General features: G+C 47.6%; 1 protein-coding gene across 1 annotated transcript in view; it reads left to right on the top strand.

Moving 5' to 3' along the window:
• LOC142313113 (uncharacterized) overlaps positions 1–22,931 on the top strand; it is a 297,964-nt gene extending 275,033 nt beyond the window's left edge. The window contains 3 exon segments of the mRNA XM_075352098.1: positions 14,922–14,956; positions 16,771–16,804; positions 21,422–22,931. Coding sequence (XP_075208213.1) covers positions 14,922–14,956; positions 16,771–16,804; positions 21,422–22,872 — 1,520 coding nt within the window. The 3' untranslated portion in view covers positions 22,873–22,931.
• Positions 22,932–26,159: the final 3,228 nt, after the last annotated feature.

The raw sequence follows: 26,159 nt of genomic DNA, 5'->3' as shown, positions 1-26,159 counted from the left end.
AGGCGGCATTAACCCCTTCAGCTCTGAGACTTTCTTGAGTTTTTCTCTCGCTGATTTCTATGAATCATGAGGTTTTTGTTCCTTTTCCTCTGATAGATACAAACGCCCCAACTATGAGAGGCCGGAAGTGAGGAAACCCGTCTGCCCTCAGTCCTCGGCTCCTTTCTGCCCTCAGTCAGCGCCCCTTTCTGGCCTTGGTCCTCGGCCCCTTTCTGCCCTCAGTCCTCGCACCTTTCTGCCATCAGTCCTCGCCCATTTCTGCCCTCAGTCCTCGCCCATTTCTGCCCTCAGTCCTCGGCCCCTTTCTGCCCTCAGTCCTCGCCCCTTTCTGCCCTTCAGTCCCCGGCCCCTTTCTGCCCTCGGTCCTCGTTCCCTTTCTGCCCTCGGTCCTCGACCCCTTTCTGCCCTCGGTCCTCAGCCCCCTTCTGCCCTTGGTCCTCGGCCCCTTTCTGCCCTCGGTCCCTTTCTGCCCTCTGCCCCTTTCTGCCCTCGGTCCTCGGCCCCTTTCTGCCCTCGGTCTTCGGCCCCTTTCTGCCCTCGGCCCCTTTCTGCCCTCGGCCCCTTTCTGCCCTCGGTTCTCGGCTCCCTTCTGCCCTCGGTCCCTTTCTGCCCTCGGCCCCTTTCTGCCCTCGGTCCTTTTCTGCCCTCGGTCCTCGGTTCCTTTCTGCCCTCGGTCCTCGGCCCCTTTCTGCCCTCGGTCCTCAGCCCCTTTCTGCCCTCACACAGTATAATGTTCCCCAGAATGTTCTCATTATATGTTTCCCTTTATTCTCTCCAGTAATTGTATTATTACAGCGGATTCTCTATGATGTTACATCGTCATCTTCTCCCCATTCAGGTCCCTACAATATCGGATCATCTCAGTGGAGATCTTCTATAGAAGAGAATTCACCTGATTGCCCTGTGAAGGATGGATATGGACAGGGACAAGATGGCGGAGAGGATATTACACCTCACCCTAGAGATCCTCTTCCGGCTTACTGGAGAGGTGAGAGATTCTGATGACGTCACATTACATCATTCTTATCTATGGGAATAACAGATGGACAGAACTGGAGAGGTGAGGACTCTGGAAATGTCTGGAGTGAGATTTATTACTGTGTCTCTCCATAACCAGGATTACACAGTAGTGAAGAAGACCTCTAGTGAGCGCTGTCAGGCCCCTGTGTCTGAGGGATGGGGAAGACCCCTGAGCCCAATCACGGGGCCTGCACCTCACCCCCCGATACATGAGGACATCAATGACCAGAAGATCCTAGAACTCACCTACAAGATGATTGAGCTGCTGACTGGAGAGGTGACACTGCTGGGAATGCTGGGACATTATACAGTAACGCTATGAAGGGATCGGGGGGTGACGGTATCATTGTATGTGTCAGGTTCCTATAAGGTGTCAGGACGTCACCGTCTATTTCTCCATGGAGGAGTGGGAGTATTTAGAAGGACACAAAGATCTGTACAAGGACATCATGATGGAGGATCCCCAGCCCCTCACATCACCAGGTAATAGACAGGACTAAATATACACAGTCTATAATTATCTGTATGTAAGGAATGAATTCAGTCCCTGTATGTGTCTCCTCCAGGTCTATCCAGTAAGAGGACAACACCAGAGAGATGTCCCCGTCCTCTTCTCCCACAGGACTGTAAACAAGAAGACCCCGATGTTCCTCAGGATCATCAGGTAGATGGAGAGAAGGGGCCATGAAATCTCCCTATGATGTGTAGACGGCTGTGAAGGTCTTGTGCTCAGTCTTGTTTTATCCTCCAGTATTATATGTGTTATACTTGTGTAATGAGAGCGGTGGAGATGGCAGGATTAGGAGAGATAAGAGCTTTGATTCCTTTTAGTCCTCGTTCACACTACTGTATTTTCAGTGCTGTCCATAAAATAACACAACGTCTCGCCCTCAGACCATTGTTATTGGATGTGGCAGTGCAGATGGGGAATTTCTTTCTCACTGACAGAATCTGCGTGTGAGAATAATCCCAGCATCCTCTAGTGCCTTCTGTAAATCGGAGGAGACTCGTCCATTCAGGTCTGTGTCTGCACAAACCATCAGATTCCCACCAGCTCCACCATACAGCAGACATTGTGTTACGGATATGACTCGCCCACCCCAGGGCTATGGGACACCCGGTGCCGGGCTGGACTAGTCCGGTGGTAGTCAGTGGTGGCTGGGCCCGGCTCCGTGGCCCTGGTGGGTGTCAGTAAAATATGTGGCTAGGTGAATAAAGTTTGTGTTCGTGACGCCACCTGTGGTATGCGGCTATTAAGCCGCCGCTGCTGTGTGAGGCCTCCGGGATGGTGTTATGGCAGCAATGGTGGTACTGCTCCCCACATGTGGAGCAATGCCCGGGGCACAGTTGGTGCTTGTGAATGTCTATGCAGATGAAATAACAGAGGCAACTCCAAGGGTGCAGTTTCAAGTTCTTTAGGCTGGTTTCACACTACGTCTTTTTAACATCCGTTGAAAACGTTTTTTTAACGGAAGTACGGATCCTGTGCAAATCCGTTTTCATGTCAATGCATTTTCAATGGACTCGCGTCCACCTGCGTTTGCGTGCGTTTGCGTCCGTTAGACGCAGGATCCGTCCTTTTGCGTTATTTTAACATGTTTCAAAAACGCAACATGTAGCGTTTTTGAGCTCCGTCCAAATACTGCAAATTGCTGGATCCTGACTATAACGCAGGTGAACGCTGCATGTTGATAGACAGGATCCTGCTTTTGGACTGAGCATGCCCAGAACCAGTCTCTCTCTCTCTCTCTCTCTCTCTCTCTCTCTCTCTCTCTCTCTCTCTCTCTCTCTCTCTCGAGCTGCGGACACTCGTAACCAAGGTAAATATCGCGTAACCACTTCTCTTAGTTACCCGATGTTTACGTTGGTTACGCGTAACGCTAGCCGGCTCCTAGCAGCTGCAGACACTCGTAACCAAGATAAATATCGGGTATCCAAGGCCGATGTTTACCTTGGTTACCAGCGTCTGCAGCTGTCAGAAGCCTCCTCCCAGTCTAGTTCCCCTCACTCCCGATCACATGACTCCAATGCCCGCCCCTAAACATCGAGTGCATGATCCTGCAAAATAACATATGCGTTTGCATACGTTATTTGCTGTAAAAGCAGGATCCGTACTTCCGCTAAAAAAAACGTTTTCAGCGGATGTTAAAAAGACGTAGTGTGAAACTAGCCTTACTCACAGTTCTTGTCACAGCTGTAGGGACCCTTGGACTGCTGGGACCACTGTCAGGGACCTCCGCCGTTTCTGGGTGATTCTGAGAGTGAAAGCCAGTACCCTTCCCTTAGTGTCTCTTTCTTCTGCTGTCTTCCTTAGCCTTGCCTTTGTTAGGATGGACCTGGCTTGGCCTCCACTACAGCCTCCAGGCTGGGGGGTCACCTGTCGGCTGATTACCCCTTTTCTGGAAGTCTGCTATGGGTTCTGGCCCTGGGAGTTTACAACGTTCCCTGGGCCTCGGTTTTTACTGTTTGGAGATGATTTTGCACTCCTCCAGTCTCTAGGGACCGTCCCCTGTCGCAGCTTGATCCCTCCACCGATGTTAATGTGGAACAGGCCACCGCAGCCTACAACTACCCGTGGCGCCTCTAGGACCTCTCCTTGGTACCTCTAGGACTGCTCGTGGTACCTTTAGGACTACCCGTGGCCCTGCGACTCCTTCTGTCTCTGCGTGGTGTCACCTGGACCTCTGGGTCCCAGGATCTTCACCAGGAAGCGTCTCCTTCTGTTTCTCTGCTCCTGTCTGACTTGGAGCTTTCTTTCCTTCTTTCTTGTCTTTCTTTTCTCCTCCTTGCCTGCCTCCAGCAAGCCTCCTCCTCCCTCCTTTCTCTTGTTCTTCTTCTCCAACTACATGCTCACTCTCTCACTCCCTGAGGTAGACTAACTAAACTTGACCTTCCTTCCTTTGTCTGCTCTCAGATGGCTCCTCCCACCTCCCCAGTTGCTAAGCTGTACCCTCTAGGAGCAGGGATGGGTCTTACGGCCCCTCCCAGCATGCAGCATGGGGGGGTCACTGCCACTTTCCTTGGTCCCAGTATGTACCTAACAATGGGTGTAGTGTGGATTTACCAGGGGACCGGAGTTCACTCTCTTCCTCTCTCAGAATGGGGCATCACACCGCTGGATGGGGTGCAATGACCTGTGGCGACGGAAGCCTCAGGGGCGCCACACTCCCCCACAGCAAATCCCAGCACGTCCTCGGGCTGAAAAACCACAAAAACATGTGGGAGAACTGCAAAACATTTTTGGTATGCAAAACATAAAACAATAAAACATTTCTTCCCTTTATGGGAGGCATAGGTACTTAAACGTTGCAAACTTCTTATAAAGAAACTATGTGTGCACTTTCAGTTCATTGCACAGTTTGGGCACTTCCCCCATAATTCTGGTAGGGGGCACAACGGGTGCAACTATATACATTTTCGGCTACAAGTCCAGTAGCCTGGCAGTTCGTTTCCTTTCAAACAACAATGGTACATAATCAACCTGCCACTAAGTCCAATGGCCTGGTTACATAAGACACATAAGACATCACATTTACCGGGGCCCACATTCCAGTTCAGTGGCCCGGTACACATAAACATGGGGGGTGGCGTCTTCAAAAAGCATGAGGGGCAGTACAGCAGGAAAGGGTGTCATCTTCGAAAAGAATGATGGGCAGAACACAAGGGACTTCTTCAAAAAGAATGAGGGGCAGACAGGGGCTATTTACAGTTCAGCATCTCTTCATCTTTACTCACGAGGGTAGATGCGGGGGTCCCACTCCGGCATTGCTCCTGGCAGCAGGTACGCCGACGATATCATCGTCTGGGTCCCCTGGGCGCTGGTCCCTGACCTTCTGCGCTGTTCTGCAGCCTGGATTGGAGTGGGACCGCTTGCAGGTGTTGCACGGCGCTGCTGCAGAGGGCTGCTTGTCTGTAGGGGGCTGTTGCTGTGGTCTCTAGGGCCCTGCTTTGGCCGGGCTCCCTGCATCACACACGCCATGGAGATCCTGGTCTGCGTCTCCTGAGTGGCTGTCGCAGGACCTCTGCTCAGTTCTGTGGCCTGGGTCTGCCTTGAGGTGGTGCTGCTGCTAGGGGAGATGCTGCGCTCTTGCACTGTGCGGCGCCACTCTGGCTCTTCTGGGGCCGCTTCTTCCCGCAGGATATGTACATGCAGCGCGTACCAGCCACGGTTCCCCATCAGCCGTGTGTACTCTACGACATCACCCAACTTTGCATCTCTCCCTGGGTGGCCTCTGGGCAGGTGCTCCTCGATGTCTCTTCGGGCTACAAACCCGTCCTTGCCCAGACCGGGCTCCCTGATGAAGCCCCAGCCACCAGCTTGTCGGAAGTCCACTACTAGGCCCCGTCGCACTGGGCCCTCGGATCCCTTCAGGGCCTTCCTGACCTCTTCTTTGGAGGCCAGATTAGCGGCTTCTCTAGCCCTCCGTTTCTCCTCCCGGAGTTCCCGCTCCCTCTGGTACTCTACTACCAGCCTCCGGCACGTCAGTTCGTTGGCCAGGGGAGTCTCTTTGGGGAGCAGCGGCCGCTGCAGTCCCCCGCTTTCAATGGGCGCTGCGTCCCAATTCACTCCCGGGGATGCCATTCCCAGGAGGCTCACAGGGGGACTCGGCAGGGGGCCCGCTAGTTGTTCAGGGTTTACCCCTCCCCAGGCTCCGTCTGTGGCGGTCTCAGGCAGGCCTCCGGTGCCCCACCGGGCGTCCGCGCGGTAGGCTGGGAAGGCCAGGGGGTCAGTGAAGGGGCTCAGCGGGGGCGCGTGGCGGGACCCTGGGTCCGGACTGGTCGGGGTTTCTGGTTGCTCACCCTGCTTCCGCTCCGCGGCATCCATCCACCGCTCCAGATCCTCCGGCACCCTCGGCGTTTCTTTCTGCCGGTCCGCTTCCACTTCCACACTACTCAGCCTCCGGGCCAGGACTCGCACTTCTTCTCTCAGCAGGTCCAGCTCGGGATCCACTCTTCCGGTCCCTGGTGCACCTTGCTGCAGCTCCTCCGCCATGCTGCCGACCTGGGGAATGCTGCCTGGAACACTGCTCGGGTGCTCGACCACGCCACTCGGCTGCTCCCTTTCCCTTCTCGGATTCGGGGCCAGAGGCTGCACTAGCAACTGGCGCCAGACTGGCGCCCAGCCCATCACGACCGGCATCACTCCGTTTGCAATAAGGTACATTTTCTTTATCTGCTGGTCTGGCATTTAGACTCTCTCTGCCAGCCGGCCAGCTTATCTGGTCGCCATTTCTTCTTCTTCCGCCTTCTCTGGCGGGCACCGCTTCGCGCTCTTTTCTTGGACAAGGGGGCGGGGCTTCTCTTCGCGCCCTTTCTTCTTTCACGCCCCCCTTCTTCCCGCGCTCAGTGTCTTCAATGGCGGCAGTTTCTCACAGTAAACACAGGCTATTTCACGATTCTTCAGGCGCACAGTACCCGGTGAAACCGGGCACGAAATCCTGTTCATGACGCCAAACTTGACTCGCCCACCCCAGGGCTATGGGACACCCGGTGCCGGGCCGGACTAGTCCGGTGGTAATCAGTGGTGGCGGGACCCGACTCTGTGGCCCTGGTGGGTGTCAGTTAAATATGGCTGATGACTTGGGGTTTGTATAAAGTTTGTGTTCGTGACGCCACCTGTGGTATGCGGCTATTAAGCCGCCGCTGCTGTGTGAGGCCTCCGGGATGATGTTATGGCAGCAATGGTGGTACTGCTCCCCACAGGTGGAGCAATGCCCGGGGCACAGTTGGAGCTTGTGAATGTCTATGCAGATGAAATAACAGAGGCAACTCCAAGGGTGCAGTTTCAAGTTCTTTACTCACAGTTCTTGTCACAGCTGTAGGGACCCTTGGACTGCTGGGACCACTGTCAGGGACCTCCGCCGTTTCTGGGTGATTCTGAGAGTGAAAGCCAGTACCCTTCCCTTAGTGTCTCTTTCTTCTGCTGTCTTCCTTAGCCTTGCCTTTGTTAGGATGGACCTGGCTTGGCCTCCACTACAGCCTCCAGGCTGGGGGGTCACCTGTCGGCTGATTACCCCTTTTCTGGAAGTCTGCTATGGGTTCTGGCCCTGGGAGTTTACAACGTTCCCTGGGCCTCGGTTTTTACTGTTTGGAGATGATTTTGCACTCCTCCAGTCTCTAGGGACCGTCCCCTGTCGCAGCTTGATCCCTCCACCGATGTTAATGTGGAACAGGCCACCGCAGCCTACAACTACCCGTGGCGCCTCTAGGACCTCTCCTTGGTACCTCTAGGACTGCTCGTGGTACCTCTAGGACTACCCGTGGCCCTGCGACTCCTTCTGTCTCTGCGTGGTGTCACCTGGACCTCTGGGTCCCAGGATCTTCACCAGGAAGCGTCTCCTTCTGTTTCTCTGCTCCTGTCTGACTTGGAGCTTTCTTTCCTTCTTTCTTGTCTTTCTTTTCTCCTCCTTGCCTGCCTCCAGCAAGCCTCCTCCTCCCTCCTTTCTCTCGTTCTTCTTCTCCAACTACATGCTCACTCTCTCACTCCCTGAGGTAGACTAACTAAACTTGACCTTCCTTCCTTTGTCTGCTCTCAGATGGCTCCTCCCACCTCCCCAGTTGCTAAGCTGTACCCTCTAGGAGCAGGGATGGGTCTTACGGCCCCTCCCAGCATGCAGCATGGGGGGGTCACTGCCACTTTCCTTGGTCCCAGTATGTACCTAACAATGGGTGTAGTGTGGATTTACCAGGGGACCGGAGTTCACTCTCTTCCTCTCTCAGAATGGGGCATCACACCGCTGGATGGGGTGCAATGACCTGTGGCGACGGAAGCCTCAGGGGCGCCACAGATACATTGCAGTTCTGTAATGTAGGAAGCTGTAAATGGTCTTGTAAATTATTAATAGCGGCTGTAAATACCGGATTGTATATGGATGACAAATAAGAAAAGACTGTCCTAGTTTTCTGGATGAAGCTGTGATGATTCTTTATCCGGCCGTGTGATCCCGACATTAGAGGCTGTTACATCCCGGGAAGAGAGGATTTATCTAGAAAGTGTAAAATCTTTCCCTTCCCTGAATATTTCTGCCTCCGGTCACATCCCGTCTGCCGGTATAACGGGCTCCACACCACAAAACTTACATCCAACTCATCAATTGTGGTGATTTTTTTCTAAGTCACTTTTTTTTCATCTTCTCGTATTAATTAATGTTTTTTGTTCCAAATTCTTCATATTGGTCCAAGTAGATCATGAGTTTTGCGCACAATAGAAACGCTTTGTATTTTTCCCTTTGACCTATGTTAGTTACTTTTTAGTGCAAAAAGTCTCATGTTTTCCTAAATGGCGGCAAGTTTGCACCAAAGTATTTGCTATACATAAACTATCTCGGGTGTGGACTGAAGAACATTCGTGATAAAATTTCCCAGTTTTTAGGTTGAAGGTAGACATACCGTTCCTTGAAAAACTATTTATACCTGATGAACTTTTCCACATTTTTTCAAATTACAGCCACAAAAAAATGGATTTTATTGGGTTTTTATGTGATAACAACACAAAGTAGCAAACACTTGTGAAGTATAAAGGAAATTATACATGACTTTCTAATTATGTTAAGAAATTTAACTCTGAAATTTGTGATGTGCATTAGTATTCAGCCCCCTGAGTGAATACTTTGTAGGATCTCCTTTCACTACAATTGCTGCTGCCAGTTTCTTGGGGATGTGTCTACCAGCTTTCCACATCTAGAGGTGACATTTTTGCCCCTTGTACTTTATAAAACAGCTCTATCTCAGGTAAATTGGATGAAGGCGTCTGTGAAGAAATTTTGCTGAGCCCACAATTGTGCCTGGAGATCCCAGGTGAGGACAGTTCAGTTGCATCTTGCTGTGCTCAGTCAGCTTTCTAAGCTTGCCGCTATCTCCTCTCAGTGGGTGCTCATCAAAACCGAGGTGCTGCTGACTGGGATAGTTAGCCCAGGAAGCCCCGAAGTCGCAAAGATTCTAATCCCTCGCGAGCCAACGGATGGGAGAGACTCTGTCGCTTGTACCATCTTGTGATCTTTCTGGAAATGTACAATATGATTTTTCCTATTGGTGAACCAGTAATGTCTTACCAAGGTGTGGTTCCCTCACCCTGTGTTGTCTGAGAAGTGTTCTGCCCACAAAAAATGAGTGTGAGTGTGAAGCCCCGCAAGTATCGTATCGGTGCATACCTTCAGGGACTCCACGGGTGCTGGTGCGGGTCACAGGTAGGGAATCTTCGGTTTTGATCGTGACGCCACTCTCAGTATTGCGGTCAGTGGGGACCGCCACTGCAGGTTAGGGGTGCCTGGGGCTGATGGTATGTGCAGTTAGTTGTAGTAGCCTCCTGAGAGTGAGGCATGCCCCAGGGTCCTGTGGAAGTATGTAGAACTACAAGGCGCAGAATAACTCCACACAAGTTGAATGTCTTTCAAGGGCTTTACTCACAGTTGATGGCAGGGTGAGTAGCCCGGGCGTAGCTGAGATGAACCAGGCAGGAACCAGGTATCCTTCCGGCTGACTTTATGAGGGTGACTACTGACTCGCCTTCCTTAGCCCTTGGTGGTTTGGAGTAACCCCGACTTTTAGTCCCTATGGGGGTCACTCAGGGAAGATGCTGCAGCCTCTCTCCCCTTAGTTTGCCGTTTGCTTGTCGCCCGGACCAGGCCACTCCAGCTGCTTGCCTCCTGTGACCTATGGGCCCTAACTGTGGCTACGTGGCTGCGGCTTTTGTGGTGTTGTGGTGTGGGCTTTGAGAGCCCCACACCGGCAGGTTTAGCAAAAGAAAGCTGGATCTATCTCCGCTTCGGGATCTGCCGCCCGTTTGGGCCTGGTACTCTCTAGCAGTCTCCTTACTTCCCACTCCGTGCTCTCTCTCTAGCTGAAGATGGATTTCGGGTAGCACTCCTAGTTGACCGTTCTCCCCCGTCAATAGCCACTGCGCGGGCGCTGTTAGACAGCAGTAGCCCCACAGGTCTGCTCCTCACTGAGCCCTCTGGAGTTCTGCTCTAACCGACTCACTGCCCCTCCTCTCCTGTTCTTGCCTACGCCACCTAGCAACCAGACTCTCTTACCACACCCCTCGAGAGGAGATGGAGGCTTCTGGCCCCCTCCTGGGTTCCCCAGGGGTCCTCTCAAAGGTACATGTGTGAGACCTGATCACTATGCGCCTGTGTACCACACCTCAGTCAGCCTTCTGGATCACCTGTATTGTACTGTCCCAGCATGGGTGCAGTACTCAGTGGTGCCTGACCAGGTCAGGGGCGCCACATTCCCCCTTAGTTATCACCAGCACGTCCTCGGGCTGCAAGACAACATTTTTAAAATGCATAAAACATTAAAACATGGTAAAACTTTAAAACCACCAGGTATCATACATCACCACCCTCCACCCACAAGTCCGTTAACCCACCCAAAAAAACCCTTTCACGTTGGCCGCGCCTTCAGCCACTTCTGGCAGGATGTAGAGGCGGCTTTCAGGGTCTGGTGGCTTCAGGGTATACCTGGCCTGGTGGATCCGCGCCTTCAGCCTCTTCTGGCAGGATGTAGAGGCGGCCTCCACAGTTGGTGCTGACCAGGTACCCTCTTTGTGGTGGAGAGCCAGGCCCCATAAACAGGCATGCTCTCTGGTCGCAGGTGAGCCAAGGCCCTATATACGGACGGGCCCCCTCTGGTTGCAGACGAGCCAAGCCCCTAAACAGGCTAGCTCTGGTGGTGGTGCCTCTGGTGTAACTATTTACACTGCGAGAGTTTGTGGCTATAGCCAGTTCATAGCCTTAAGGTTCATTTCTCACAATAGTTTTTGTGGGCACATGCTTGAACTTGAGAACGTTGCAAAACTTTAAAACTGATCAAAACTTTAACTCTTTAACTGCTGTTCTTCTTTCTTTTCTTTACTCCTCCATTTCACCAGGGCTTGGGCCTGTAGGGCTGCGGCTCCTGTTGCTTTCCTGCTCTTTGTCGTCGTCTGTGGTCGTCTCATCTGTAGGTTCTTTGTCTTTTCTTTCTTGGTCTTCATCTGTTTCCTTTTCTGTATCTGTTTCTTTATCTCTGTCTTTCCTTTCTTCTTTAGGACATGGTGCTACGTCAAGCGCGTACCAGCCTCTTTCTCCTTGATGTATGGTGAACTGTACTGAATCTCCCATTCTTAAGTTTCTGCCAGGGTGTCCTCTGGGCAAATGGGCTCTCACATCTCTCCTATTTACGAAAATGCCTCCCTTTATACCAGGGGCAACGATGAATCCGTACCCTGACTTCAGATTAAAATCTTCCACAATTCCTCTGCAAAGGGGTCCTCTGACCTGGGCTTTGGCTCTTCTCAGGAACCGTTTTTCTTGTAGGTCTCTGGCCGTGATGTCATCCTTCTGCTCTGGAGACTGTGGTGCTGGAGCAAACTGTGTTCTGCTGCGCCGTGTCTTGCGGGCTGGATTCTGCTGGGCTGTTTCTTCCATGCCTACAGGTCTCCAGGTGAGGTCCTTGGGCTGATCTTCGTCAGCAGACGGTGTCAGGTCTTCCTCATCCCAGCGAGAATAGGGCAGCATCTCCGGCTCTGGGTATGGGTCCACTGCTGGTGGCTCTGGAGTCAGCTCCTCAGCCTCCTGTCCTCCTCTCCCCCTTAGTTCTTCGCTGCACTCTGGCTGTGGCAGTGCTGGGGATGGATGTTCTTCAGCCGACCCGGGCGGTGGACTCTTGGGCGGGGTTGCTGCAGGAGTTGCCTTAGGAGTGTGCGGGGGAAGCAGATATTGTGCCACCATCTCCTGTGGGAACTTGGCCTCCATGTCAGCCTTCAACTGCCAGTATGCGGAGTCCTCACCTACCAGGGATTTCCTAGCAGGGACGTCCTTAGTCTGGGGAGCGGTGTCTGCTCTGGCCTTGCAGGCCGGGGTAAACGTTGGTGTAGTCTTGTCTTGGCGGGCCGCGCCTGACATGGCGGCGGCCTGGTCTTGGCGGGCCGCGCCTAGCGTGGCGGCGGCCTGGTCTTGGCGGGCCGCGCCTAGCGTGGCGGCGGCCTGGTCTTGGCGGGCCGCGCCGGGCGTGGCGGCGGCCTGGTCTTGGCGGGCCGGGCAGGGCATCGCTGCGGCAGCCTGGATTGGCGTCGCAGCCTCGATGGGATCCGTGCAGGCTGAGCTGGGCGTCGCTGCAGTGATCGGGGCTGGACGGGCCGCACCTGGCGTGGCTGCGGCCTGGTTTAGCATCTCACTTGCGGCGCGGACGAGCGTCACTGCTGCGGTGGGGTCCTGGCGGACTGGGCTCAGCAGGGTGGCAGCCTGGGTCAGCGTCACACCTGCGGCACGGATGAGTATTGCAGTGGCAGTCGGGCCTTTGCGGGCCAGGCGGGGCATCGCTGCGGCGGCCTGGGCTTGGCGGGCCGCACCTAGCGTGGCTGCGGCCTGGTTCAGTGTCGCCGCGCCGGGCGCCTCTTCCGGGGCCGCGGGCGTAGCAGCAGGAGTCGGGGCACTTGCGCTGGCCGGGGCATCTCTGGACTCACCAATCGGTGGCAGCATCGGGGTCTGAGTCGTCGCCTCTCGGTCTGGTAAGCGTCGCGCGGCTCCCTCCTCGTAGGTCCGAACCGCCGCAGCCATCTCCAGGAGCTCCGTGCGTCCCTCACTGAGCTGCCGTACAATCCTGGCTTCCAGCTGGTCGCAGAAGATAGCAAGCTCCCGGCACCACCAGGCAGCAGAGCCTGGTTCTGGGTATCCGCGTCTGGACTCCATTTCCTCTAGCACGCTGCTGGCTTCTCCTCTGTTCCGCCGTCTCTGGACGCTTCCGCTCTCTTCACAAGCGAGGTCAGAACTCTGCAGGGGATCTCTGGGTAGCCACACCTCTTCGTGGGCGGTAACTTCTTCCAGCGCGGGCTGCTGTTGTTTTTCAGCGCGCTTTTCATGGTGGCAATATGGCGGCGCTTCCAACTTTTCAAGCGGACCGCCCAGGCACATGGTCACCTGTCTCAACAGGTCTAGTCCTTATCCTGTTCGTGACGCCAGATGTGAAGCCCCGCAAGTATCGTATCGGTGCATACCTTCAGGGACTCCACGGGTGCTGGTGCGGGTCACAGGTAGGGAATCTTCGGTTTTGATCGTGACGCCACTCTCAGTATTGCGGTCAGTGGGGACCGCCACTGCAGGTTAGGGGTGCCTGGGGCTGATGGTATGTGCAGTTAGTTGTAGTAGCCTCCTGAGAGTGAGGCATGCCCCAGGGTCCTGTGGAAGTATGTAGAACTACAAGGCGCAGAATAACTCCACACAAGTTGAATGTCTTTCAAGGGCTTTACTCACAGTTGATGGCAGGGTGAGTAGCCCGGGCGTAGCTGAGATGAACCAGGCAGGAACCAGGTATCCTTCCGGCTGACTTTATGAGGGTGACTACTGACTCGCCTTCCTTAGCCCTTGGTGGTTTGGAGTAACCCCGACTTTTAGTCCCTATGGGGGTCACTCAGGGAAGATGCTGCAGCCTCTCTCCCCTTAGTTTGCCGTTTGCTTGTCGCCCGGACCAGGCCACTCCAGCTGCTTGCCTCCTGTGACCTATGGGCCCTAACTGTGGCTACGTGGCTGCGGCTTTTGTGGTGTTGTGGTGTGGGCTTTGAGAGCCCCACACCGGCAGGTTTAGCAAAAGAAAGCTGGATCTATCTCCGCTTCGGGATCTGCCGCCCGTTTGGGCCTGGTACTCTCTAGCAGTCTCCTTACTTCCCACTCCGTGCTCTCTCTCTAGCTGAAGATGGATTTCGGGTAGCACTCCTAGTTGACCGTTCTCCCCCGTCAATAGCCACTGCGCGGGCGCTGTTAGACAGCAGTAGCCCCACAGGTCTGCTCCTCACTGAGCCCTCTGGAGTTCTGCTCTAACCGACTCACTGCCCCTCCTCTCCTGTTCTTGCCTACGCCACCTAGCAACCAGACTCTCTTACCACACCCCTCGAGAGGAGATGGAGGCTTCTGGCCCCCTCCTGGGTTCCCCAGGGGTCCTCTCAAAGGTACATGTGTGAGACCTGATCACTATGCGCCTGTGTACCACACCTCAGTCAGCCTTCTGGATCACCTGTATTGTACTGTCCCAGCATGGGTGCAGTACTCAGTGGTGCCTGACCAGGTCAGGGGCGCCACATGAGCGTTCAGTGGGATGAGCCCTGGTCCGAGCAGTCTTTCTGAAGACAGCCAGGCCAGCGGACGACTGTACCCACTGACCCTCGTTTTTCCACACTGCCACTTATGGATGATGGATTGAAAAGTGCTTAGTGAGATGTTCAGAGCTTTGGCTTTTTTTAATTTTTTTTTTTTTATAACTGAACCCTGCTTTACTCTTCTCCACAACTTTATACCTGACCTGTCTGCTGCGTTCCTTGGTTTTCAAGATGCTGTTTGATCCCTAATGTTCTGAAGCAAAACTTGTGAAACCTTCACGAAACAGCTGTAGTTATACTGAGAATAAATGATACAGGTGACTCAATTTACTAATTATGTGACTTCTGGAGGCAATTGGTCACTCAGGCGCATCATACTACAAGGGGCTTAATACAAATGCACGTCACAATATTCAGATTTATATTTTTAAATATTTAGAAAACCATCTATCATTTCCTTTACACTTCACAAATACTTGTTACTTAATGCTGGTATATCACATAAAATCACAATAAAATACATTTGTGGGTATGACGCTAAAATAATTGGAAATGTTCCGGGGGTGTGAATACCTTTACAAGGGGCAAAATGCCTTCATGACTCTAAAAATATTAGACTAGTTCCCTGGATCGATGTCCCATCACAAAATCTAGTACTGACAACCTGCAATAATATACGTTTTAATGAAGGCATCCAAGCCCGCCGTGAATTTTTGTAGTCTATCAACATTTATCACATCATGTGTCAGAGAGTTCCATATTCTCACTGCTCTTACAGTAGAGAATCCCCATCTGTGATTATGACTGAACCTCCTTGTCATCATTGCAGGCCTCAGTTGTATAAAGCTCATTATAAATAGCTCAGTAATGCCCCTGATATACTTGTACATTGTAATAAAATCGCCCCGTAGCCTTTTTGTTTCCAAAATGAATAACCCCAAGCTTGCAAACCTGTCCTCCTATTGCAATCCTTCCATGGTCGCTCTTCTCTGCACCCGCTCTAGTTCAGTTATGTCCTTCTCATTCACTGGAGCCCGAAATTGTGCAGAATATTGTAAGTGTGGCCGCACTAGTGACTTGTATATAGGCAAAACTGTTCTTGTCCAGAGCATCTGTGCCTCGTTCACTGCATCCTATTATTTTATCTGCCTTGGCAGCAGCTTCATGACACTGGTTGGTTTTTGTCGTCCACCCGCACACCCACGTCTTTTTTAGTGTCAATTTTCTACAGTAATTTTGAGACTATTTAAAAAAAATTGCAGTTTAAGAATCAGACGAAAAAATCTGAGAAGCTAAACCCCCGCAAACAATGGCAAACATTAAAAAAAAAAACCTCCCAACAGGCGAATACTCATAAAATGGTCACATGCCATACATATGGAGTAAAACCCGCTTCTCAATATTATTGGATTAAGGATTTTCACTTTGGTTCCCGCAGCCCAAAATCATGAATTGTCTTCTTCTTCATGTCATACATGTTAGCGTTCTTTCTGCTGCCAGTGATCGGATATAAAGTCTCCAGTAATTATATTACTGTACAGGATTCTTTATGATGTCACATTGTCATCTTCTCCCCATTCAGGTCCCTACAATATCTTATCCTCTCAGTGGAGTTCTATATAAGAGAATTCTCCTGATTGACCCTTCAAGGATGGATATGGACAGGGACAAGATGGCGGAGAGGATATTACACCTCACCCTAGAGATCCTCTTCCGGCTTACTGGAGAGGTGAGAGATTCTGATGACGTCACATTACATCATTCTTATCTATGGGAATAACAGATGGACAGAACTGGAGAGGTGAGGACTCTGGAAATGTCTGGAGTGAGATTTATTACTGTGTCTCTCCATAACCAGGATTACACAGTAGTGAAGAAGACCTCTAGTGAGCGCTGTCAGGCCCCTGTGTCTGAGGGATGGGGAAGACCCCTGAGCCCAATCACGGGGCCTCCACCTCACCCCCCGATACATGAGGACTTCAATGACCAGAAGATCCTAGAACTCACCTACAAGATGATTGAGCTGCTGACTGGAGAGGTGACACTGCTGGGAATGCTGGGACATTATACAGTAACGCTATGAAGGGATCGGGGGTGACGGTATCATTGTATGTGTCAGGTTCCTATAAGGTGTCAGGACGTCACTGTCTATTTCTCCATGGAGGAGTGGGAGTATTTAGAAGGACACAAAGATCTGTACAAGGACGTCATGATGGAGGTTCCCCAGCCCCTCACATCACCAGGTAATAGACAGGACTAAATACACACGGCCTATAATTATCTGTATTTAAGGAATGAATTCAGTCCCTGTATGTGTCTCCTCCAGTTCTATCCAGTAAGAGGACAACACCAGAGAGATGTCCCCGTCCTCTTCTCCCACAGGACTGTAAACAAGAAGACCCCGATGTTCCTCAGGATCATCAGGTAGATGGAGAGAAGGTGCCATGAAATCTCCCTATGATGTGTAGATGGCTGTGAAGGTCTTGTGCTCAGTCTTGTTTTAATATCCAGCATTATATGGTTTATACTTGTGTAATGAGAGCGGTGGAGATGGCAGGATTAGAGCTGATCATAGATGTGACTTCTCCATCTGTCTGTGACTTTTACAATATTTGTTTCAGGGGGAAGATCTGACCCATATTAATACTACAGAGACATATGTGAGGGGTGATGAGTGGAGTAAAGAGGAGATTCCTACAGATAACCGCCCAGGTGAGTAGTGACCACTAAATGCAGAGAAGTCACAGATTCTTCTCAGTCACCGGCTGTGGCTTCTTTATCAGGGTTGTAGTCCATCATAGAAAATGGTCACCATTCTGCTGCTAGACCCCCACATGCTCCTCCACCCAACACTGTCCCCATTATTTTGGGCATTAGACGCCCTTCTGTTGGAGTGAGATCTGTATCAGCCAGATCTTACAGGTAGGATCCATCCTATCCCCTGAAATTAAAAGATGTTGACCCGTAGGTGCCCAGATCTCTAATCTGCAAAGCCAAATGACAGTGTACGTAGAATGTGCATAAAATTCAGAAAATTATGGGAAGAAAAATCTAATCTGTATGGTGGACACCTAAGAGAAAGCGGAGGGTAATGATGCTGGTGACTTCCTAGAATCTTGACATCTTATTGCTGAATCTTCCTTCTCTCCCTTCTGCTGAATGTGCTGATCGGGTCATTACAAAGGTCCAGTCTTTGTTGCTAAACTTCCCTTTTATGACGAGACACCATTCCATGAGCAGTGAAATTCCTCCTTTCCGGGCAATCGCAACACATGTGAAATAGATCTGCAGCCTCTGAGTTACACATGGGACATAACGAAAATTGAATATTTCTGATCTGTTGTTACTGATGAGACTCTATGATGACGAGAGGAGGGAGTAGCTAGAGGCAGAGGGAGGAACTTGGGGTTGAGGGAGAAGCTGGAAACAGGGAGGAGGGAGAGGAAGGAGCTAGAGGCAGAGCCCATCCCTCTTGTATCTACATAGTATCTCATCAGAATGATAGAGGAACTCCCGGTGAACTCAGCCGGTGACTGCAAAACTTTGACTCCAAATGGTCTTTGTTCTGTGTTGAGGAAATAAATGTTAGCAATACACACCATAAGGAAAATGTATCTACCGTCTAAATCAACTCGCGACTCCAAAATCTGGTGGGGAAGAGATTTGTGGAAAGCAATAGAAACACCCTTTGGTTTATTATTTGGGTTAGTAGAAAGGGAACAGGCATTGTAGTATCTATTTGAATACTTGAACTAAAGAGGCCTTAAAGTATGTTTCCTGAAGCATAGCTATTGAGACCCTTTGTATGTAGATATTAATATATCTTACTCCTTTTCAAAGCACTATTTACAATACAAGATGTAAATGTCACAAGTAGAGAAAGGGAGGGAGAACGACTAAGATAGGATATAGAGGAGACAAACCTGGGGAGAAATGCGAAATTGGAAGGGACAACTTCCATAGGCCACATTAAACTATTAACTCTTAGCAGGAGAAAACTGGACCTTATCAACAGGTCCCACAATCTAAGTGGGGTTAAGGAAGCCAAGACAGGGATAATCTCCACAAGAGACCCGTATTACTCAAATATCCAAAATATGTATAGTATACCCACCAATATAGAGAGAATAAAGGTGAAAGAGAGAAAGCAGAAAAAAAGATAATAGAAGTAGGAAAAGGAAGTGACAATGATAGATTAGATTTAAAAAAAAAAACAACAAATATTTCCTGATACAATTTCTCAAACCAAACTCCTGGCCACCATTTAAAGGCATCAATAATGACCAAATTGTAATTCTAGTGATGGTAATAAGTACAGATCAGTCAATCAGTCATCCTGAAGAAGACCTCATGTCTTAAGAGGCCCATCACTGAGGGATAAGTGTTGCAATTTTGGTGACAGCTCTGTCTCACAATTAGCATGTGGGGGTAGAGTATGACGTGCCGTCCATTCTGGCAGATGGATCTGAGGCAAGTCGAAGGTAGATAAGTTGGTCGGGAGGTCCCCCAAATTCTTAGATTCTGCGTGGCGTCCATCTTTTTTTGCAAAAAATTGAAATGAGAAAACCTCCAGTGGTAGGAGATCCCTTGGGTCTCGAAGAAACTGAGTGAGTGATCATTAGGCTTTACGAAGTTGTAGTGTGCTCCTGGCCAGATCTGAGAGGATGAAAATGTCACAGCTTTACAGTTGTATATTCTATTTAGATCTTACAGCTTGTGAAAGAATTTACTTCTCCTTGTAAAAATGAATGCAGGACACAACATCACGTGGTCTTCAGGCCAAGGTGGACTTGGGACCAATATCTCTGTGAAGTATATCCATTTCCATACGCGAGTCCTCTTTCCTCCCAAGTAAATCATAGGATAAAGTATTAATGGTTTTCTCCTGCATATGGGAAGAGATTTCTTCAGACAGGCCACAAATACAGAGATGGTTTAGTCTGTAACGGTTTTCTATATCATCTATAAATGTTAGAATGTTTGAGATCTGAGTGGTACGTTCAGACATAAGATATTGGTTCTCTATTGAAGACGTTGTGTCAGACTCTAGGTCATACACTCTGATGCCTACTGAGTCTCCTCTAGTCTATTAAACATGGTCTCCAGGTCCTGCTTTGTGGGGATAGAGCACAGATGTTCTTTCCAATCCCACTTGTCTCCTTCAAAGAGGATTGTGATTAACTACACAACAACATGACACCTCCGCCAAGATAAATCGCTAAGCTGAGCGTGGTTGATGGCTCTAAAATACAGTTACTTGCATCTACAGGATCATCATGAATTCTATTTTGTTTCTGATCCTAAGGAATTCAGATTACTGCACAATTGCTCCTGAAATGGGGAACACTAATACTTCTACTTTTCTGGCCAAAACTCATAGTAGCGCCAATGGTCCATCGTAAATGAGTACAACACTGATTTACTGGACTATGTTAACGAACGCTCTCTCTAAATGTCTAATGTCTTCAAGAAACTCATCTGACAGAAGATATTGGCCCCTACATTAGTTTGGATTGCCGAGAGCCCCCGAGCCACATACTGTAATTACTCCAGATGTGTCCCCTCTAGTTACTAAATCACTGACGGTGAAGGCTGTCGGGGTGGAGGGCGATCATTTTAGTAGATGTGTTATTGTCTATAGTCACAGTTTTCTCTATAGTATTTAGTAAAAAAGCCGCTCTTATTTCATGGCTTTCCACTGCAGCCAGTTTTCTGCTCCTATCCAGGCCCCATTTCTCCAATCTGACATCTGTCACTTTACATGATAACACCTTTGTAATGCTGAATCTGATCCCAGTGTCTGAGATTTTTTTGTGACACAATGTAAGTTCTTATTTGTATTTTAAGATTGATTTGTTCACAAAATCCTAGAAGGAAGAGAGGAAACTGGAATGGAGACCTGGGACATGAAAATAGTAGGGGGTGCCAGTAACAAGAGCCATAATGGTACAGTCCACCAAATCCTAGAAGGAAGAGAGGCACTCACCCAAAACAAAATGCAGTGTCCTTTATTTCATGTAGACATACGATGGTAGGGAGAGGATGCGAGAAGCGAGGATAATGGCTGCCGTTTTGCGCTTAGAATAGCGCTTCTACGGGTCCACCTGTCACCAGCACCTCCCACATCCGTAAAGGTGAAAACAGGTGACAGCGATAAATACAATCAACTGCAAATACAAAAAGTGAAGAAAAAGGTTAAAAAACCATACTAAAAACAATACAATGTAACAATTGGAAATATAAATGCAGGGGCACAATATCAGAGAAGATGATTAATAATAGGGCATACAAAATAATTCATATCAATTAAATTAGGAAAGTTATGATCAAATCAAAGAAAAACTGACATTTCATTTTTTTCATTCGAGCCTAAAGTGCCAAGTGCCTTTAGGTCAGTTATCCAGATTGCTTCTTTTTGTAACAGGATTTTGTGTGTATTACCTCCTATTTGTGAGATAACGACTCGTTCCATGCCAGCAAATTTTAAACAATCTGGATTACCCAGATGGACTGAGTGAACACGGTTGATTAATCTAGGGGAACCTTTTCCTGTCAAAATAGAATTATAGATTATAAATTAATTTGTTCCTGTTCACTAAAAAAAAAAAAAAAAAAAGTAGTCTGAATTTCGCTTCAAACATTGCATTTGGATGTTCTTAAAACAAATAGTGATACCGCAACATATAGTCAGTAAATAGCATTTACCGTATTCTGCTTTAGCCGAAAGTACTATTTTTGACTCCAGAGGCAGTCTCTGGAAAATTGCAAAGAGTGGATGTTTTAGAGGGAAAATTACAAATATGCCGTTATACTGCCCAATACATAGCACCCAGCTTGGTCTCCAGGAAACACACACACCGTAAATGTTTGTGGGTTCTTCCCGGTGGCAATGCCAAACATGGATAGTAACAGTGTTTAGGCCACTGCAACGCTGAGAAGAATTAAGGACATTTGGCTTTGGGATTTTTTTTTATTGAATTATGGAGCCATATTGCTTTTCAAGAGTTTTTCAGCTATAACTAATGTGGAAACCCTCCATTTTTCCCACTGAGCGAGTAGGTTTTTGGTATAATTTTGGCTAGAAAACATTGTTTGGTGGATTATTATTCAAATATTTGGGATGCAAAATGAACAAAGAAGATTGAACATCATGGTCTACTGGTTCCTGCTCTGATTACTGACTACTGTTAGATTTATGAACATTTTTTGTTTCAGTAAATATTCTAATTATAGATTACTACATAAATTGCAATTTCTTTAGCTATTTCATAAATCATATCCTTTCATTTCTATATATATATTATTATTAAAAAATTTTATTCTTGGCAGATGACTGTACCAGGAGATCAGAGGCACAACTGACATCTTCAGTTTTTAAATCAAATGACCTTGATATGCCACAAGATGTAACTGAAGTGAATGCCATTGCTCCAGATATAGCATCATCTCTTCAAAGCAAGGATATATCCTCTCATTCTTTTGAACCTACTTCTGATTTATCACAGACTATTAAGAAAAATAAAAGTCACAAAACAAGCATTCAAAATAGAAATGCTCTTACAGTGAAAACATCATTTTCAACTTTAGAATCTGAAAAAATACTTAACAAAATTCACACAGGGGAGAAAAGATTTTCTTCAGAGTCTTTTAGTTACCAGAGAACTCACACGGGGGAGAAGCCTTTTTCATGTTCAGAATGTGGGAAATGTTTTACACAAAAACCACTTCTTGTTATACATCAGAAAACTCACACAGGAGAGAAGCCTTTTTCATGTTCAGAATGTGGGAAATGTTTTGCACAGAAATCACATTTTGTTAGACATCAGAGAACACACACAGGAGAGAAGCCTTTTTCATGTTCAGAATGTGGGAAATGTTTTACACAAAAATCACTTCTTGTTATACATCAGAGAACTCACACAGGAGAGAAGCCTTTTTCATGTTCAGAATGTGGGAAATGTTTTGCACAGAAAACACATCTTATTAGACACCAGAGAACTCACACAGGGCAGAAGCCTTTTTTATGTTTAGAATGTGGGAAATGTTTTGCACATAAACAACATTTTGTTTCACATCAGAGAACTCATACAGGGGAGAAGCCATTTTCATGTTCAGAATGTGGGAAATGTTTTGCACATAAATCACGTTTTGTTGAACATCAGAGAACTCACACAGGGGAGAAGCCATTTTCATGTTCCGAATGTGGGAAATGTTTTGCACATAAATCACGTTTTGTTACACATCAAAGAATTCACACAGGAGAGAAGCCATTTTCATGTTCAGAATGTGGGAAATGTTATGCACAGAAAACACATCTTATTACACACCAGAGAACTCACACAGGGCAGAAGCCTTTTTTATGTTTAGAATGTGGGAAACGTTTTGCACATAAACAACATTTTGTTTCACATCAGAGAACTCATACAGGGGAGAAGCCATTTTCATGTTTAGAATGTGGAAAATGTTATGCATGGAAATCAGAGCTTGTTGCACATCAAAAAACTCACACAGGAGAGAAGCCATTTTCATGTTCAAAATGTGGGAAATGTTTTGCACATAAACAACATTTTGTTACACATCAGAGAACTCACACAGGGGAGAAGCCATTTTCATGTTCAGAATGTGGGAAATGTTTTACACAGAAATCAATTCTTGTTAAACATCAGAGAACTCACACAGGAGAGAAGCCTTACTCCTGTTCTGAATGTGGGAAATGTTTTATCCAAAAATCACATCTTGTTGGACACCAGAGAACTCACACAGAGAAGTCTTTTTCATGATAGAATGTGGGAAATATTTTACATTAAAATGCAATCTTTTTGAACATCTCATAAATCACACGGGTGGAAGCCACTATCATTTCATATTGTATCCTCCTTCCCCTTTTAATATAAATATTTTTCTCGATAAGAATAATAAAGTTCACTTTTTGGATAAATTTCTTACGCGTCTGTGCTTTTTCTGATAGCCAGTACGAAGCAATAAGTTTCCTTGCCGCATATAGTCGTACAACTGCCAGTTTCTCATGTTCTTCCGCTCCCACTTCATCCACATAGCCCAGTACACACACCAAAGGAATCCTGGGTAGCTCCACTTGCATCACCGATTTAATTAAATTTAAGACTATGATCCAGAACCCTTCTAAAAACGGGCACTCCCACAACATGTGTATGATCCCTGCTTCTGCCACGGCACATTTCAGGCACTTGGAATCTGTTCTCCCGCATTATGCATCCACACAGCGGTTTTATAGACTATACATGACATATAACTGCAAGAGCCTTTTCACTTCACTCAGAGATATTTTGGTGACATATTGCAGAATAGACTCCCATTTCTCCTCTCAAATCTCTCCCAAATCCTCCACCCACTTCACATATGCCTCAATTGGATGCTTCCCAACAGACATGGACAAGAGTCCCTCATAGACCATTGATATACAACCTGCCTTACCTCTCTGCATTTCTATTATGTTAATTACACTGTCCGGTTGTACAACAATTGGTGCTATTCTGTTCTGCGACTCAAATGCATGACGTAACTGCATGTACTTGTAAACCATGTCCCAATGGGTAGTCCTTTAGCAATCCTTCAAAAATGTTGTTAGGAGCATTAACCCTTTAGTGACGGAGCTAACTTTCACCTTAATGACCAGACCAAATTTTGCAATTCTGACCAGTGTCACTTCATGAGGTTATAACTCTGGAACGCTTCAACGGATCCCGGTGATTCTGAGACTGTTTTTTCGTCACATATTGGACTTCATGTTAGTACCAAATTTAGGACAATATTTTTTGCGTTTATTTATGAAAAAAATTGAATATTGGCAAAAATTTTGAAAATTTAGCAATTTTCAACTTTTGAATTTTTATACCGTTAAACCAGAGATTTCTGTGACACAAAATAGTTAATAAATAACATTTCCCACTTGTCTACTTTACATCAGCACAATTTTGGAAACAAAATTTTTTTTTGTTAGGAAGTTAGAGGGGTTCAAAGTTTATCAGCGATTTCTCATTTTTACATCAAAATTTACAAAACCATTTTTTTAGGGACCACATCACATTTGAAGTGACTTCAATAGGCCTAGATGACAGAAAATACCCAAAAGTGACACCATTATAAAAACTGCACCCCCCAAAGTACTCAAAACCACATTCAAGAAGTTTATTAACCCTTCAGGTGCTTCACATGAACAAAAGCAATGTGGAATGAAAAAAAGCAAAAATTAAATTTTACCTAAAAATGTTGCTCTAACCCAAATTTATTCACTTTTAGAAGAAATAACACAAGAAAATGGACCCCAAAACTTGTTCCCCACTTTCTTATGAGTGCGCCGATACCCCACATATGGTCAGAAACCTCTGTTTGGACAAATGGGAGGGCTCGGAACAGAAGGAGCAATATTTGAATTTTGGAAAGCAAATTTGGCTGAAATAGATTGCGGGCACCATGTTGCATTTACAGGTCCGCTAAGGTACCTAAACAGAAGAAATCCCTCACAAGTGACACCATTTTGAAAAGTAGACCCCTCAAGGCTTCTATCTAGGGGTATAGTGAGCATTTTAGATCCACAGGTACTTCACAGATTTTGTTAACGTTACGTTGTCATATTGAAAATTTTAATAATTTTCTCAAAAATGTTACTTTAGCATCAATTTTCTCACTTTTTCAAGAGGTAATTCCAAAAATTTGACCTCAAGGTTTCTTAACCACTTTTTTATGAGCGCGGTGATACCTCACATGTGGTCTGAAACCTTTGTTTGGATAAATGGGAGGGCTTGGAACGAAAGGAGCAATATTTGAATTTTGGAAAGGAAATTTGGCTGAAAAAGATTGCGGGCACCATGTCACATTTGGAGGACCCCTAAGGTACCTAAACAGCAGAAACCCCGCACAAGTGACCCCATTTTGGAAACTAGGCCCCTCAAGGAATTTATCTAGATGTTTGGTGAGTACCCTGAACCCCCAGGTGCTTCACAGAATTTTATAACGTTGAGCCATGAAAAAAAAAAAAAAAAATTTACCACAAAATTGTTATTTCAACCAGGTAGCTTTTTTTTTTACAAGAGTAAAAGGAAAAAATTCAGCATAACATTTATTGTGCAATTTCTCCTGAGTTTGGCGATACCTTATATGTGGTGGAAATCAACTGTTTGGGCGCATGGCAGGGCTCGGAAGGGAAGGAGTGCCATTTGACTGCAAAATTGGCTGGAATCAATAGCGGACGCCAGGTTGCATTTGGAGAGCCCCTGAGGTGCCTAAACAGTGGCTGTCCCCCACAAGTGACTCCATTCTGGAAACAAGACACCTCAAGGCTTTTATCTAGGTGTATAGTGAGCAGTTTGAATCCACGAATACTTCACAGAATTTGATAAGCTTAGGTTGCCATATTGAAAATTTTCATTTTTTTCACAAAAATGTTGCTTCAGCATCAAATTTCTCACTTTTTCAAGAGACAACAACAAACCGTGGACCCAACAGGTTGTTATCCAATGTCGTATGAGCACAGGGATACCCCAGATGTGGCCAAAAACCTCTGTTTGGATAAATGGGAGGGCTTGGAATGGAAGGAGTACCATTTGAATTCTGGAAAAGTTGAGATAAATTGCGGGCACCATGTCACATTTGCAGGGCCCCTTGGGTACCTATACATTAGAAACCCCCCACAAGTGACTCCATTTTGGAAACTGGATTTTATTCAAGAGTATAGTAAGCATTTTGAATCCACAGGTACTTCACAAAAATGTTGCTGTAGCAACAAATGTCTCACTTTTAGGCTATGTGGCCATGATCCAGCGACACGGTGTCTAGTGTACAGTGTCAGCCTTCCTGCAGAGATGTGAATGTTGTCCACGGGAGAACGCAGCTGCCCATGCCCACAATTTGGGTTCAGGCTGCTGTGGAGCTCTATGCTACCTGCAGAGAACACTCATCTCCGCAGCATAAATTGACATGCTGAGGCTCGGGAAGCTGCACCACAGGTCAGTGTATGCTGCGGAGAAAAGAAGCACAGTGGGCACGGGATTTCTAAAAATCCTTCCACTGTGCTTCTACTGCACAACGC

Source organism: Anomaloglossus baeobatrachus, chromosome 5 (assembly GCF_048569485.1).
Source record: "Anomaloglossus baeobatrachus isolate aAnoBae1 chromosome 5, aAnoBae1.hap1, whole genome shotgun sequence".
NCBI classification, from domain to species: Eukaryota; Metazoa; Chordata; class Amphibia; order Anura; family Aromobatidae; genus Anomaloglossus; species Anomaloglossus baeobatrachus.
This window is presented reverse-complemented; position numbering and strand designations above follow the sequence as displayed.